The sequence below is a fragment of the Triturus cristatus genome, chromosome 8 (genome assembly GCF_964204655.1).
Source record: "Triturus cristatus chromosome 8, aTriCri1.1, whole genome shotgun sequence".
NCBI lineage: Eukaryota > Metazoa > Chordata > Amphibia > Caudata > Salamandridae > Triturus > Triturus cristatus.
Window position 1 is genome coordinate 1,246,550,531 of NC_140591.1, and position 17,186 is coordinate 1,246,567,716.

Consider the following 17,186-nt stretch of genomic DNA (forward strand, 5'->3'; position numbering starts at 1 on the left):
CTCCTGAGGTGTGCTGCCACTACTGCTAGGCACTTGGTGAATACTCGTGGTGCTGTTGTGACTCCGAACGGGAGTACTTTGAATTGGTAGTGTTGGCCGTCCACTACAAATCTGAGTAACTTCCTGCGAGCGTTGTGCACTGGAATGTGGAAATAAGCGTCTTTTAGGTCTAAAGTGGTCAGCAAGTCGTTTTGGGAAAACAGTGGAAGTACCTTCTGAAGCGTTACCATGTGAAAATGGTCTCAGTGTATGTATTTGTTCAGGGGCCTGAGGTCTAGGATGGGCCGCAGAGTCTCGTTCCTTTTTGGTATGAGAAAATATAGGGAGTAGACCCCCATATTTCGCTGGTTGGTAGGAACGTGTTCTATCGCCCTTTTCTGTAGGAGGGAGATTACCTCCTGCTTTAGCAGTGTTAGGTGTTCTTGTGAAATTGGGCGTTGTCTGCGTGGAATGTTTGGGGGGTAGATATTAGTTCTAGGCAGTAGCCTGACCGAACTATTTGTGTTACCCATTTGTCTGAGGTGATGGTAGCCCAGACAGGGAGGACATTTTGGAGTCTGCCCCCGACCGGAGTGGGATGGTCTGGGGGGAGTGGAGGGAAGTCATTGGGTAGGTGCGGTGGCAGAGCGGGCGGTGTTTGTTTTGCCTCTGCCTTTGTTATTGTTGCCCCTGTAGCTGCCTCTTTGGTAGCCCCTTGTAAAGGTGGACTGGGTAGGGGCCTTATATGAAGTGGAAGCGGTGTAGGAGGAGTAGCCTCTGGATGTGCTCCGAAAGGAAGAGCGGCAAAAGGAGCGCCTGGGAGGGTGTGATTGTAAAGCTCCCATGGATTTTGCCGTGTCTGTGTCCTTTTTCATCTTTTCTAGGGCCTCATCCACTTTTGGGCCAAACAGATGTTCCTGGTCAAAGGGATGGTTGAGGATGGAGGCCTATACCTCCGGTTTAAAACCTGAGATCCTTAGCCAGGCATGGCGACGGAGGAGGACACTAGTATTGATGGCCCTGGAGGCTGTGTCTGCTGCATCTAGGGCACAACGTATGGAGGTATTAGTAATGCTTTTGCCCTCCTGAATTAGCTAGTTGGCCCTAGGTTTGTATTTATCAGGGAGATGTTGCATTATGGCTTCTAATTCGTCATAATGGGCCCCGTCATACCTGGCTAGTAGCGCTTGTGTATTAGCGATACACCATATGTTGGCAGCTTGGGATGCAGTACGCTTGCCTGATGCGTCCAAGAGTTTAGACTCTTTGTCAGGTGGTGGTGCTTCGCCTGACGCTTGGGAGTTGGCCCTTTTACGTGCTGTGGACACTACCAGAGAATCTAGTGGTTCTGGCCCTCTGATGTAGGAGGGATCTGTAGGGCCGGATTTATATTTCTTTTCAATGCGCGGGTTAATGACCCTGGCTCTGACTGGGTCTTTAAATACCTCTGGCGCATGTTTTATAACTCCCTTGAGCATAGGCAATATGGAGGTAGTCCTATGTGTGGTGTCAAACGTATCGAGGAGGTAATCCTCCTCCACGGGGTCGGTATGGAGATCTATCCCATGATAGTGTGCTGCCCTTTGTAGTAGATGGTTGAACCCCAGTGAGTCTTCTGGTGGGGAAGGGTAGAGATCATCCTGTGGGACGTTAGGGATGTCAGGGATATTATAATCGTCCCATGGGTCTGGGGAGCCTGTGGGAGTGGGGTCCCCTGCAGGTAAATCTTGGGGCACGTCTCCTACGTCATCATATGGGTCCCCCTGATCATCATCATCCGGAGAGGGTGTTGAGGAATGATGAGGTGGGGGCGGAGATGGTGGAGGAGGGGAAGGTGGAGGGGGCGGTGGAGGTGGGGAAGGTATTCTGAAAGGAGAGGTAGCAGAGTCCTTTCTCTTTGGAGGTGGAGGCGGAGCAGGTTTTTCCAGCTGTCTCTTTTTGATGGAGAGCATCAAATGTCCGGTTTTAGGATCCTTGGTTAGTGTTTTTTGTAATGGATCCGCTGTAAAGAGTTCTGGTGATGTTGGTTGGTCCGTCGGCGCCGAAGGCGTCGGGGCCGTTGGTTTTTTGGCTTTATCCGCGCTGGTTCGTTGTTTGGAACTATACTTGGAAAAGTCTGATTGTATGGTCGGCGCCGAGATGGATTTTGGCTTCGAAGTGTCGGTGCCGGTGGCCTTGTGTGCTTTTGTCGGTGCCGAAGATGGTGTTGGCACCGAGGAGCTGGAGCTGGGTGTTGGCACCGAGGAGCTGGAGCTGGTTCTCGACACCGAGTGTTTCGGTGCGGGGCTCGGTGTCTAAGCGGATGCCATTTTCTTTTTCGGTGTCGAAGAGTGTTTATTGGTACCGACGGTGAGCTGGCTCGAGCCCGAGCAGCCGGAAGGCTTAAATCGGCTTCTTTACTGGGCCCGAAGGTGCGGTGTGGGAAGCAGTGTCTTTGGTCTTGCTTAGGCCCGGAGGCGAAGGCGTGACCGAAGCCTTTTTCGGTTCTGGAGAGTGTGGGGGGGGGGGGGGTGGGGGGGGGGTAGATTAGTACTCACTACCCTCTATGCCGGAGTGATGTCCTCCACATCTGAATCGTCGGCTTCAGAGGCGCTAACGAGTCCCTCGTCAGTGTGGTATTCTTCTGGAGCGTCAACGCCTTCCCCGAAGATGTCGTCCGGAATCGCCGTCAACGAGTGTGCCATGGTTCTTCTGGCCCTTCGGTCTCGAATGGTTTTCTTGGACTGGAAGGACTTACACTCCGGACAATCTCGAGCCTCGTGTTCAGGGGAGAGGCAGAGATTGCATACTTCGTGGAGATCGGTGTGGGGGAACTTGGACCCACATCGAAGGCACTTCTTGAAGGGAGTCCTTTCCATTAGCCAGGAACGGAGCTTGGGTAGGCCCGAAGGCCGTCGACGACCGGAATCGAAGGCTCTTGCTGATGAGAGGCACGTCGAGTGGGGAGATAGAGATCGAAAACAACACCGCGAGTTGGGGTGAGGATTACGCGTCGATCGTCGAACTGGAAGGTGTTCGGAACCAGAGCGAGAAGATCACATCCGAGCCCGATGGCGGAAAAAAACAATCTGAGGATGGAGCCGAAGCCCATGCGCAATACGATCCAAAGGAGGAGTCACCGACCTCGTGACTTCCAAAGACTTTCCAAAAGGAAAAACAACTGCAAACATCCGGGCCTAACACCAGATGGCGATCTATGCACAAGTGTGTAATCTGCAGCTCATATGCCTCGAACATATATATATATATATATATATATATATATATATTCACAGAAAAAACCATAGGTTTCAGGCACGTTATAGTTAGGAATTAGCATTTAAAAAACCTCAGAAATTCACTGAAAAAACCATAGGTTTCAGGGGTGTTATAGTTAGCTGGACTTTTCACTTGTACAAAACCATTGAAATTCCCCCATTATAGTTAGTTCAGCTAACTATAACTCGCGCGCCCGCAATGCACTGCTGATGACGTCACATATTACATCACTCATGACATGGTCAGTGACATCACTCATGACATCACTGATGACATCTCAAATGACATCACTGATGACATCACTGATGACATCATCCAGTGAATGTGTGTTTTTCTGAAAATTAAATATGTTTTATATATGTATATCTCAAGGTCGATGGAAGAATAAATGGGTATATAAGTGTCTAAATGGATGATTTGTTTTTGAAAAATTGATTTTGTAACTGACTGATTAAGTGTATCATAGTGAATACATGGCTTAGTGAGTAATGTTTAAATATGTAAATATCTGAATCAGTCTCTCACTTTGTGTATAAGTGGCTGCATGGGTTGGTGAGTAGCTACATGGGTGTCTATATAGGTTATTAGTTGGTTTTTTGAGTATCAGTCTGAGTGTCTGCATGGTTCGGTGGGGGGTATTACGTAGTGCATAGGTGCATGAATGAGTGACTCACTGTTTGTATGTGTTGAACACAGCATGTGTGCAGGACTGTATGGGTGGATGAGTGTGTGTATGGGTGTGTTAGTGAGTGAATGACTGTCTCAATAGTGTCTTTATGAGTAACTACATATGTTTTAAACTAGTATATGTGACTATTGGTGTATATATGTGAGTATATGTGAGAGTGAGAGATTGAAAGAGTTCCTGTATGAATAAGTATGTGTTTCTATAAGTGATTGTTTAAAAGACTAAGTATGTGTAAGTTTCCGTAGAAGTAAGTGTGGTGGTGTGTGTATAACTGTATATGCAAGTAAATGTATGTTTGATTCTTTATTAGCATGAGTGACTATGTGTGTGAGTAACTCTATGGATGAGTGGCATTGTGTAACAGGATGTATAGGTGCATGAGTACATATGATGAGTGAGTACATGTATGAGTGACTGTATAGGACTGTTGGTGAATGAGTGGATGTGTATGTGGATCTTAGAATTACTGAAGAGGTTGTTGTAACTGGTATTGGTATGTCCATTGTTTTGAAAATTTTAGTCTCTATTTTTGAATGTGTGTATCAAAGGTTATATTAGGGTGAGAGGAGGTCTGCCACTCTATCACAAGGATGATGTCATCAGTGATGTCATCAGTGATGTCATTTGAGATGTCATCAGTGATGTCATGAGTTATGTCACTGACCATGTCATGAGTGATGTAATATGTGACGTCATCAGCAGTGCATTGCGGGCGCGCGAGTTATAGTTAGCTGAACTAACTATAATGGGGGAATTTCAATGGTTTTGTACAAGTGAAAAGTCCAGCTAACTATAACACCCCTGAAACCTATGGTTTTTTCAGTGAATTTCTGAGGTTTTTTAAATGCTAATTCCTAACTATAACGTGCCTGAAACCTATGGTTTTTTCTGTGAATTTCAAAGGTTTTTTAAATGCTAATTTCTAACTATGCCTACAGAGATAGGACATGTGAAGAAAGAAGAAAAAATGCACAGAAAGAAACAAAAGAAGTGCAGAAAGGACCAACAGAAGTCCTCAAATACGAAGATAAGTGCAGGAAGAAGGATAACGTGCAGAAAGAACAAAAAGAAGAGCAGAAAGAAGCCTTGTTGCAAAATCATCCTGTACCCTCAACTTTTTCAGACGGATACTGGTGGTAACTGAGTCTGACTAGCCAGTCCTAGAGCCAGTGCTATGTTAAAAGACACTTAGAATACAGTGAAAACACCTACATACACTAGGGAACATTATGCGTTGGGGTCCCCCTGTGATTAGCATGACCTCCTCTGTAAGCCCCTAGTACATAATAGGGCATGGGGATTAAAACTACCTCTTAAAACAGGCCACAGGGCGTTTTTGCACACGTTAACTCAGGCCCCGTCCCCTCCCTTCACCACTGTGTAAACACGCCCTGTGTCCATTTTTAGTTGGGAGATTAAGTTCATTTGAATCCTGAGGGTCCCTAGGGTCCAACTAGCCCACTAGGTACCTCCAGTAAATGCCACAGAGCTGTGTTGCAGAGAGGTGTAAAAAGTGGCACGGCCTGGACCACCTCCTTGCAATGCAGCTCAGTGGCGCTTACTGGAAGCACTTGGTGGGCTAGTTAGCCCCCAGGGGCCCTCAGTATTGAAGGGAAATTATATCCCCAATTTAAAACGTGCCATAGTGCGTGTTTGCACACGTCACCTCAGGCCCCGTCCCCTCCCTTCACCACTGTGTAAACGCGCCCTGTGGCTGTTCTAAGTTGAGAGATTAAGTCCCCTTGAATCCTAAGGGTCCCTAGGGTCAAACTAGACCACTAGGTACCTCCAGTAAGCGCCACAGAGCTGCGTTGCAGAGAGGTGTAAAAAGGGGCTTGGCCTCAGAACACCTGTCTGCAGCGCAGCTCCCTGGCGCATACTGGAGATGCCTGTTGGGGGCGCGTTTGCAGAGTGCTGCACGGAGGGGGTATGGCCTCCGGCACGATGCCAGTCTTTTATTTATTTTAATTTTTTAAGAAGGGGGCCTGTGTGGTTCCCCTTCTTATTCTAATTTATTGGCCCTGATGACCCCATCCCCCAGGGCCTGTCTCCTAATTATATTTTTTTGACCCCAATCCCTAGGGCCGGCCACTGTTTTTTATTATTTTAAAAAAATATTTATTTATAGACACACCTAGGACATGCTGGACAAACCGTACGTACCTATCACCATGACGATTTGCGGGATATTCATTAAAAGGCGACTATGCATGCAATGAATCCACGTGGAATGTATTTACACTACTAGTGAAGCTCTGACATGTCTGATGCCCTACCGTGCCTAATCCCGGTAGACACCCTTGTCGTTTATTTATACAAACATGGGTAGCTATTGACGGGCACATTTAATACACATGCACACCAAGCCATTCAAAGGGGATTCGACAAAAATTCGACCAAAACTATGCAAGAAACCCCCCTCACGGTTAATAAAACACACATCCACTGCCGGATGTGTAATACTTTTTATTTTACTCTCTGGAAAGGGGACGAACATCACTTGAGAGTCACAGCGCGCTCCTGACAGAGCCCAATGCTGTGTTACAGCCACCATTGCCTGCCGAGTGCCACACACCTCTGTGTTGTATTCCACTAGCTAGTGCATATGCTATGACACTCTCTAGCCCATGTGCACTGTAACACCACCCCGTGAATATGTCATGCCACACTTGTCTTCGCACGGGTTATATTGCCCCATCTAACGTGCCTTCCTCGATGCCTATGTTATAACGCACAGTGCTATGCCATACATATTACAATCTGCGATCCATATCTGTGTCACAGTGCATATGCAACGTTACACTCCCCAGCACATATTTTATATTACAACTTTAGAGACTAGTTAGGTTACACAACACTGCCCTGTGCATATTACACTCCAAGGCGCATATCGCATAGCACGCGCTAGTGCCTGTGCTATCTCGCGCTCTCCAATGAATCTGTCATTGCGCACAATGTATTGCATATTATATTTCACGCCCGGTTCATCTTATATCACACTTTTTGGTGCATAGTTTATACCATACACTATATCTAGTTTTCATTTTCAATCGTGCTCTCAGGACTATGTTCTATATAACACTGTGTTCACCTACCCTTTTCACGGGCATTACATTTTGCGATAGGGGGTGGAGGGTCAGGGGGTGTTTCTGCCAAGTGAGCCCGGAGTCACAGTCACAAACGTCCTCTTCTTCCTGAATAAAAGTGAGATTATGCTGCATACTTGTTCATATTTTAAGTAGTTCGCACAGACTCAATGTTTTAAAAACAATAAAGTTCCTAATACCCGCCTTCTCTGAACAGTTAGCTTGCTGCCCCATCCCCCTCCTCCCTATCCTCTGTTGTGTGAATCCATGGAATAGCCTCCTCCCTCCTGCCATGCATGGTCTGATGTGCTGCCACTGCCCTCAATTTAGTATGATGTACCAGTCCACTCCTCCTGCCCTCCATTGCCCAATTCTATGCCCCATCATTGACCTCCTGCTTAAACTCTGTGCTTAGCTTGCTGCCCCTATTCTCCTTCCCCCTGCCCTCCGATGTCTTTGTGCATGCCCCTGCTCCATCCTTTTTGCCCACCATGTCCCATGGACCTGCCACTCCTATCTACTCTGAGTGTTCTGTTGAGCTGCCACTCCCCTCCCACCTGCCTAGCATTGTCAGATGACTGTAACCTGTCCCTGCCACCTCCACCCTGCCTGTCCACATGCCATGCCCCTATCCTCTTCCTCCTGTCCTACATGGTCCATTGTACTGCCACACCCTTCTGCCCTCCCTGGTCTGTTGTGCTGCAACTGCTCCTCCTGCCTGCCCCGTGTGGTCTGTTGTGAGGTCCCTTCCCCTGAACTTTCTTGTCTGTGCACAGGTCCTGACCCTCCCTTCTATCCTCCATCGTCCTTTGTGCATGCCCCTGCACCCTCCTTCTTGCCCATCATAGCCATTGGTTTTCTGTGCTGCCATGGCCCCTCCCACCTTCCCTGTGTGGTCAGTTAGCTGCCCCTGACCCCCTCCCACCTTCCCTCCATGGTCTGTGTGTATGCCATCACAGTCTCACTGTTGCTCTTCATGGTGTGTCTTGCTTCTAGTGCCCATCCTGCCTGACCTCCATGGCTATCTTGCTGCTCCTGCCCTGCCCCCTTGCCCCCAGCCCTCTGTTTACATGTGAAGACCCCTACTCCCTCCCTCCTGGCTTGTCTGTTCCATTGTAATGCCCCTGATCCGTCCCTACTGCCCTTTATGGTCTGTAATGCTGCAGCTTTCTCTCCTGTCTGTCCATTATGGTCAGCTAGCTACCATTGCCTCTTGCCCCTCTGTTCTCTGTTGTCCATGTGCATGGTCCTGTCCCCTCCCTCTTGCTTTCTATGGATTGTTGTGCTGCACTCCCGTCCTGCATGCCCTGTGTGGTGTATTGTGCTGCTGCAAACCCTGATGCCTGCCCTGCAGTGTCAGTTTGGTGCACTTCTCCATGTCCCTCTTGTCCTCTGTTATCCAAGTCCATGTCCCTATCCCATTTCCTTCCATGATCCAATGTACCATACTTGCGAACATTTTGAACTTGGTAAGAGGGAGATTTTGAAAAAAAACTGGGGTATTGATTTTCCCCTTTGAGGTACATTGAAAAAGAGGATATTGTAGACAGGAGACAGATCAAATAAAGCCCATTTGAGCTTAAAAACATTGTACGTTTCCTGGCTGAATCGGGTCTGTTGGCATGTATGGTTGTACTACCATTGCCTCTTCCTTCTGCCCACAATGGTCTATTACATTGCCACAGCCTTGAAGGAGGGTAGATTTTGTATCACAGGGGGCCCCTGGCCCGTTCTGTCCACACCTGAAGTATGAGACCCTTGTCCTTGCCCTGCCAGGCGCATTTGTAGGCCGTATTAAATTGACCAGCGGGTCCTGTGTTGCTATATAATTATCCTGAGACATCCTTACCACTCAGCCAGCATAAAACCCCTGTGTAGGCCCTTCTGTTCAATATGTAGGCCTCTTTGTTAAATTGACCATAGCTCTGCAATTTTAGTGTATAGCAGTCTGAAGGCAGGTCTGCGAGGCCTTCTGCTCCAAACTAGTAGCCCCCACCCTACCCGAGTGCTCCGTGCTCGGTATCAAAGTTCAACATCCCACTGAAGCTGTCGACATACAGTAGGCTGCATCCTGGACTGGTACTTGCTTCCTGGGCAGGTTTCCCGCTTTTAAGGAAGTGGCAACCGCAGAGCGTCAAGTTGGGAGAACTGAGGAGATTTGTACATGAATATATTGAATTCCCGTACAATACCCATTATTTTCTGCTTGCTCTATGGAACTTACGATAAGCGATTGGCCTGAGAGACTGACCTTTTCACCCAGTCCATTGTCAGCATTAAGTGGGTAAATGATGAAATGTCTGGTAAAATCTGCAGACGAAGCTTTTGGGTAGCATACGTAGGTAGATGTAGCGTGCAAAGGAGCCCACAAAATGATATAAAAAGGGAGCACCCACAGATATCGACGGACTACCTCGCCGTCTGTATGTAGGTTAACAGGCTGTGCAGGTTTTCCCCAAGAGCTGGGAGCTCTTGTCTTCCTTTGCTTAAAATGTCTTGCTCTGCTTTGCTTGAAGTATCTTATTCTATTTTACCTATATGAAATGTCATGTTATGTTTAACCATTGTTCTCTTTACTTTTGCATTTAAAAGATTTTGTATTGTAATTGCAGGAATGCTTGCTCTAAGAGTAAACGTGAGTGTTCCTAGGTAACATTTTCCTTGGTGTAACTTGTTTCTCATGATGCATTTATAGATGTGTTTTCTCTCTCTCTCTGTCAGTACATTAATTGAGATACAGAGAATATCATGACAGCTGTATGATTATCTGGATTCTGTATTTTGTACTTTATGTCTCTATTCTGCGGTTTCTTTGAAGTTGTATCTTCTCATTAAACTGCCATTGTATTCTGCCACCAATTCCATGTCTCATATGTCTGTTTTCTTCATTTTTGGAGCAAGCGTTCCTAGGCACCCCGGCTCAAATTAAGGTGCCCCTTTTGTCCCTGACTCACTCTCCTGCTCAGTTCTGTGGTGGCTCCCGGGGCTCTGGGGACCGCCTCTAGCTTCCTTGACCCGTAATAGATCTTCCCTCCAACAGCCTCTCTTGCAAGTCCTGTATTGTTGGTTTGTTGCCCCTGCCCCCCTTTCCACTGCCCTCCATAGTCTGTTGTGCTTCCACGGCCCTTCCTGCCTGCTCAGTGTGGTTAAATTGTTGCCTTTGCACTCTCCTACCTGCCTTCAATTTTCAGAGTCCGTGCCCCTGGCCTTTGCCTCTCAACAGTATCCCAATGAACAACTAGATTGCTAACATTCTATATTTATTACAAAAGTGTGGAACGCCTGACATCATCTTGATGTAATCAAAACTGTAATACCTAGAGCATTTCCTTTAGAAATTACATATATGAGAGGGTCTTATTGGCATCAAAATTATGGTTAGTGCTCTAAAAGACTAAAATAAGGACATTTTGTCTGAGTTTTCAAATAGCGACAAAGCACTTTTAAATTATTTGTTATCTTTATGTTTTTTTATCCAGTTGACCACTTGATTAAATGTTGCACTTAGGGGAGAGGATGTGGTGTTACTTCCAGAACTGCAGACTTTGCAACTGGGGAACCAGGTTGAAGTTTCTGCTTCAGCTCGACATTCTGTGATTCTGGTCAAATCACTTAGTCTCCCCATGTCTACAACCAAAATGAATATGTGCTTGTGTGATGTAACCAATGCTCATGTAAAGCACTCCAATACCTGACAAGTCTGCACTATATAACACTGCAAAAACACTCAATAATAAGTGTTTTGCACACTTCTGTCATTGGGCTATATTTGGGCTACATCTGGGTGATTTTGGGCTACATTTGGGCTCTTTTGTCTCCGGTGGCCATCTTGGGAGATTTATTTGTTATGAAGTTTCCTAATTTCCTCATGTACTGCAGTCTCCTCAGTAGGAAATGCTTTCAGTTTTTTACGTTGATTCCATCATGAAGGTATTCAGATATGTCACACATTTGCCATAAATTCTGAATGTTAGCACTCTAGTTGCTCATTAGATCACTGTAGTAAAACTACTGTTCACCATGGAAGTCTGCTCCTGGTATTAAAAGTGCATGTTTCAGTCTGCATGTCAGAATTTTTTAATGAAATAGAAGAGGATTTGAGAAGTCACTCAAAATGTGCCCTCATTTTCTTTCTTCAGCATTAATGATAATTTCTATGGCAAAATGAACCCCCTCATTGTGTTCCTTTTTAAATTAAATGTTTTAAGTGTTACCAGTTTATTCCAATCAAGATGGCTTCAGGTGTGCCATACTTTTGTCATAATGAAGACAGTAAGCGCTCTAGTTGTTTTTAAGAACATTCTGGGACATTCTGTCATTGGGCTATACTTGGGCTACATCTGGGTGATATTTGGGCTACATTTGGGCTCTTTTGTCTCTGGTGGCCATCTTGGGAGACTTATTTGTTATGAAGTTTCCTAATTTCCTCATTTACTGCAGTCTCCTCAGTAGGAAATACTTTCAGTTTTTTACTTTGATTCCATCAAGAAGGCATTCAGATGTGTCACACATTTGCCATAAATTCAGAATGCTAGCACTCTTTTTGCTCATTAGATCACTGTAGTAAAGCTACTGCTCACCAGGGAAAACTGCTGCTGGTATTGAAAGTTCATGTTTCAGTCTGCATGTCAGAATTTTTTAATGAAATAGAAGAGGATTTGAGAAGTCACTCAAAATGTGCCCTAATTTTTCTTTCTGCAGCACTAATCATACTTTTTATGGAAAAATGAACCCCCTCATTTTGTTCCTTTTGAAATTAAATGTTTTAAGAGTTACCACTTTATTCCAAGCAAGATGGCTTCAGGTGTGCCATACGTTTATCATAGGTAGGACTGTTAGCGCTCTAGTAGTTCTTTGGAACACTCTGGGAAGCTGCAGTAGAACACAAAGGAATCAACTGACAGTCTCTGCCCTTGTTGGATGTACATGTTTTACTGAGAATGTCATACTTCATTCTCACATGACTGAGAAAGATAATGTGAATTTACAGAAAATAAGCTCTCAGTTTAGCTTATAGATCACCTTCCAAACCTCTGTGGTAAAAGCATGAGAAAATATTTTTCTCTCAATCATGATATCCCAGCAGAAGGCTTTTTCACATGGTGAAATCACCTTAGAACATACCACAATTCCTAAAATGAGTATGGTACCATCAACAAATGATTTATAATGTAACTAAAGTCTTAAAACCTTCTATTAACTGCAATGCTTTTTAATGAGGTGCTATCATGTATATTGGTCCCAAGATGGCTGCCAACACTTCTTGGATGAAGTGCTGACAGCCAATCAGATCTCAGGATGAGATGTGTGGTTAGGCTCCGCCCACATATATATATGCTTTTAAATGCTATTTTCTCAGGAAATACTGAACAGATTTACACCAAACCTACAAAAGGCACTTCCTTGACCTGAGGACTACCTCTCTGCCAAATTTCAAGTAAATCTGTTCAGCCGTTCGGGCTATAGCCCTGTCTAAAGGTCCTATGGAAAAATGCATGGGAAAAATGCGTTTTGGGACCCCCCTTTTATCTCAGCCCCCGCTTGACGAATCCCCCCGAGACTTTCAGGGTAGGAGCGGAGCGTAGCGCCCCACCTATTTTGAAAAATTCGCGAGGATTCGTCGACCGGCGCCAAAGGTATTCAAAATAGAATGTTGCGGATTTCCTATGGAAAAGGGGTCCTAACTATAACTACCTACTGGCGACCGCCAGTAGGTAATATATATATATATATATATATATATATATGTTCCAAAAAGATCAGCAGAGCACTCACGGGGTCATCGGCAATATGTTTATTCAATGCAGACGGGTTTCGGCGTAACATCGCCTTTTTCAATGCTTGTAATTGACATTAACATGCAGCGTTCTGAAGGTTAAATACACGGGACCTCGTCCCCATTGGTGGATACAAATGACTCTCATAGATGAAGGACTACATGCCCATTTTGGCCACCATGTTGGAGTTGGTCATATTGCACGTATTCCTTGCTGACTCCAATGCCAAAAGTGTCTTACCTCGTGGTGATCCTGAAGGACAGCACTTTAAATTGGTAATGCTGACCACTTACCACATACTGAAGGTAGCGCTGATGCGCCGGATAAACCGGAATGCGGAAGTAGGAGTCCTTGAGGTCGAGTGTTGCCATGAATTCGCCTTGCTGAAGGGTGACCATGTGGAAGTGTTCTGATAGGATGTACTCGTTTAAGGATCTGAGCCCAGAATTGGTCTGAGGGAGAGGGAACCATCGTTTTTGGGAATGATGAAGTAGAGGGAATACACCCCTGAGCCCTGTAGGTGTTGTGGCACAGGCTCTATGGCCCCCTTGAGGAAGACTGCTTGGACCTCTTCCTGAACCAGAGGATGTTCTAGGAAGAGGACGTCTGTGGAGCGGTATGTTGGGTGGTGTGAAGGTGAGCACTAGGTAGTAACTAGTCTGAGATTACATGTTGCCAAGTGGGTAAGAATATCTGCAGCCGTCTCCCAGGTATTGTGTGATGGGAGAGTCACTACTTGGCTGGGGTGGCTCCCTTGGGGGAGCTACCTCTGCCTCTACCTTAGGCACTATTTCCACAATAGGCACCCCTGAAGTAGCCCCTTGTGGAAGTTGTTGGTTGGGCAGATTGGTGCTGGAAAGACACAGAGCCTTCAGGGGACATGGTCTTGAAGTCTCCGCGATATGCGAAGCAGTGAAATGACCCCCTTAAGGAAGAAATCTGAGGCACCCATGGCTTTTGCTGTTCCCGTATGCTCTTTGATTTTCTCCAGCAGAAGACATCAATGAGGATGCACTCCTTCCCTTTTGTTGGTAAATGTTGAGTTGATTTGTTCGAATCGACAACGCGTGTGATTTTCTCCAGCATCTCAACAACCAGAGGCTCATAGAGATGTTCCTCCATCGAAGGACAGGTTGAGAAGATGCTGTTGACAAGCTGGTGACAGGGAACGAGGCATGCCTGCGGAGGAGGAGACTAGAGTTAATCCCCCGAGCAGCGGTGTCCGCAGCATTCTAGGGCGCACCTGATGGTTGTGTTGGAAACCAGTTTCCCATCTGTGACCAACTCGCGCCCCTTTTACGGTGCTTCTCTGGGAGGTGTTGGAGGAGCACCTCCATTTCGTCCCAGTGGGCCTGGTCATATCAAGAGAGCAAACCAATGAAATTGGCGATGCGCCAGGGGTTGGCAGACTGTGCTGCGACTCGTTTAGCAGCCACTTCAAGCATTTTACTCTTTGATCCCATGGAAGAGCATTGCCGGTGTCCTGAGCATTAGCCCTCTTACGAGCGGTATGTACCACTAGGGAATGTGGTGGGAGTTGGCGTGGTGGGAGTTGCCCTCTAATATAGATAGGCCCTGAAGGGGAGGCTTTGTATTTTTTTTAAGCAACTCGTGAGGTAATAACCCAGGCTTTTGACTGGCTCCTTGAAACGTGTAAGATAGTGGGTCAGGTGAAGAAGGAGGTGGGGAAGGTGATGGTTGGGGTCTGGGTGGTGAGTAAGAGGGTGGAGACAGTCTGGTGTCAAGAAGAGGACTGGTGGCTTCATCCTGCTTCTTTCGCTTCTTTGGTTGAGGAGGGGGCTCCAGATCTTCTTCAAAGCTGAACTATCTCTAAGAAGGCAGAGGATTCAGCATCTGAAGCTGTTAGTATGCTGCCCATTTGGGGATTGATTACATTTTGTTTCTGTCGAACATCTAGCTGCTCCTCCAACTTCTGAAGGACCGCTCTGACTGGCCCGTGAGCTGGTCTTCTAGTCGAAGTTGAGCGTTTCGGCTTCTGCTTCAAGGCAGACGGTTTCAGATCCGACCATCGGGTCAGTGCCGAACCAGGAGTGGGCAGCACAGAGGGAGTCGGTTTTAGGATTTTCTTCGGCGCTGAGCCAAAGCTGGTCATGGTGTACGAAGTTGACTGTTGGTGCCGACCATGGAACTAAGGCAGTGAAGGCCCAGAAGCCTGCCTCTGTGGATCCAGAGCGGCTGAATGCCCTTTGTGAGGTAGAAGCCCAGAGGGGCGTCAAGGGGGAGGGGGAGCTGTACTCACAATCGGTTTAGCCGGGGGGAGGTCTTTAGTCTTGAGATCGGAGCCAGAACTCTCGTCTGGTGGGAAAGCCTCCTTGTCAGTGGATGAAGGCTCGGGCAGGTGTTACCGCTCGAGGTCCTGGGGGCCGTATCTTCTCCACTTCTGGGTGATATCTCGAGTCAACGGGCCCAGCTGTCTCGAGGGGTCTTCTTCGACCGCAAGAACCGACGAGTCACATGAGGCCTCATCATGCTCAGGTGAGAGGCAGAGATTACAGGCCTGGTGGAGATTGGCCCAGAGGTACTTCGCAAGACACCGAGGTCAGTATCAAAAGGGCATCCGTTCCTTCACAGGAAAAGCCTGTTGAGAGCAGACCAAACGGAAGGAAAGAGAAGCTGACTGGCATACTGTCCCAAACAGTAACTGGAAGCGTTGACCCGATACGAGAGAAAAGGGGCAAACGTGATTGAAAACTATACCGACAGAGAAATAGGACACAAGAAAATTGAAAACGATCACCACAATGGAGTTGATCCTGAGTATGGAAGCACATGTCTGAACCAGATAGCGAAAAAAAATGATCTAACAATGGGGCAGATGACCATACGCATTGCGAGCAAGAGGTGCAGTCACAATACCTTGTGACTCAAGAATACTTCAAAGAAAAACAACTTGCACACATCCGAGCCCCACACGAGATGGCAGGAGTATGCACAGCATGTGTATCTACAGCCACACATGCCTCAAACATATGACTTACACATGGCATTAACTCTAGATTCCAGTAGAAGGCTTACAAAGGACTCATGATAAAAAAAAAGTGATTACCAATGATCAGATAAGAGGGCGGCAGGATGTGAAAGACACCAGATAGCTGGATGAAAACATAAAAGGTAGTTGCACTGTTGGCCGAGATGTTGCAATAGTTTAAAGACAGAATTCTTGAATGGGCGAGTGGAAGAAAAATGGTTACAAGTGTGAAAGTTATTCAAATAATATAATGGAAAATGTACATAAACTCAATATGGAAGTAATTCAAGTTGTATGGTATTTTGCTGTAAAAATGTGAATAAAAGAAAAACAAAGCACAATAGCTACTTACGTGGGATTGGGTAGGCAAATCTGTCTGGATGTTTTGTTATGAGGGTGTTCTTTATGTGTCTTCTACCAACGCCATGTGCACCTAGTTTCAACAGAACAGTAAAATTAACAATTTTAGTTTGAAAAATTCATGACATCCAAATTACCTTTATATGCCAAATATGAATGTATACTCACCTAGTAAGACTAGTGTTTTCCTTTTGAAAGCTGGTAGTTTTACTACTTCTTCATATGTAACAAGATCTAATTGATCAAAAACTGAAAAGAGAAAGAGCAGCAACAAAAGATAAATACTCCAAAGCTTCCATGCCTATATACAATCTTCAAACTAATATTCTGAAACAGCAATCCTTTATTTAAGTGACACACAAACAGGCATACCGAATTAAACACAGTTTAAGGTTTCTATATTGGACTTTGAAAGTAGGGTGATGATGATCCAAAAACAGTGCCTGCCAGCTCTGTGCAGTACAGCCTGATCACGTCTTTCTTCTCAATAAAAGCAAAAGAGCCACTGCTTTCTAACTGCAAAGAAGGAGTTCTTGTGTGTGGCACTGATAGAACTTGCTATCCAGACTAGACTGGTGGCATTTTACTGGTATATTTAATACGTTTAAGGAACAAAGCCATTGAAAGCTTTAAATGCCACTGTTCTTTTTCTTAAGATTTTTTAAGACAATCAAATGCTCCCCATTTAAATTAGACATGTTTAAATGCTTCAAACTTTCAAAGTACAATTCAAAAACAATATGCGTGTCTTAAAATGACCTGCTTCTTATATAATGGTGGCATTTCACTAGTCTATTGTCGACAAAGACTAGCAATCGACAAGAATTGTAAACGCATGCAACAGACCAAGAAATTCCTAAAGGTTTGCTTGTCCCCCCGTGCAGTGCTAAGTAAATCACACCAAGCTGAAAATCGCATGCTGTTTTTGCCAACTATCAGACAATTATGAAATGTATAATGCTAGAATACTACCACAGACAATGAGACTTAAGGAAAAGAGGGCTACATCTACTGAAGTTACACATTAATATATGTATTCACAATTGGGT

The 17,186-nt window shown here is 45.7% G+C and overlaps 1 protein-coding gene across 10 annotated transcripts in view; it reads right to left on the bottom strand.

Annotated features, from left to right (window-relative positions):
- The window catches only part of CASK (calcium/calmodulin dependent serine protein kinase), a 1,269,229-nt gene that overhangs the window by 148,951 nt on the left and 1,103,092 nt on the right, over positions 1-17,186 (bottom strand). For 6 of the 10 annotated variants that reach the window (XM_085622943.1, XM_085622946.1, XM_085622949.1 and 3 more), the window contains 2 exons: positions 16,306-16,386; positions 16,130-16,210 (listed from right to left, as the gene is read on the bottom strand). In XM_085622943.1, the coding sequence (XP_085479069.1) occupies positions 16,130-16,210; positions 16,306-16,386 (162 nt within the window). The remainder of the gene's footprint in view (positions 1-16,129; positions 16,211-16,305; positions 16,387-17,186) is intronic. The other 4 variants (XM_085622950.1, XM_085622948.1, XM_085622945.1 and 1 more) reach the window with 1 other exon arrangement.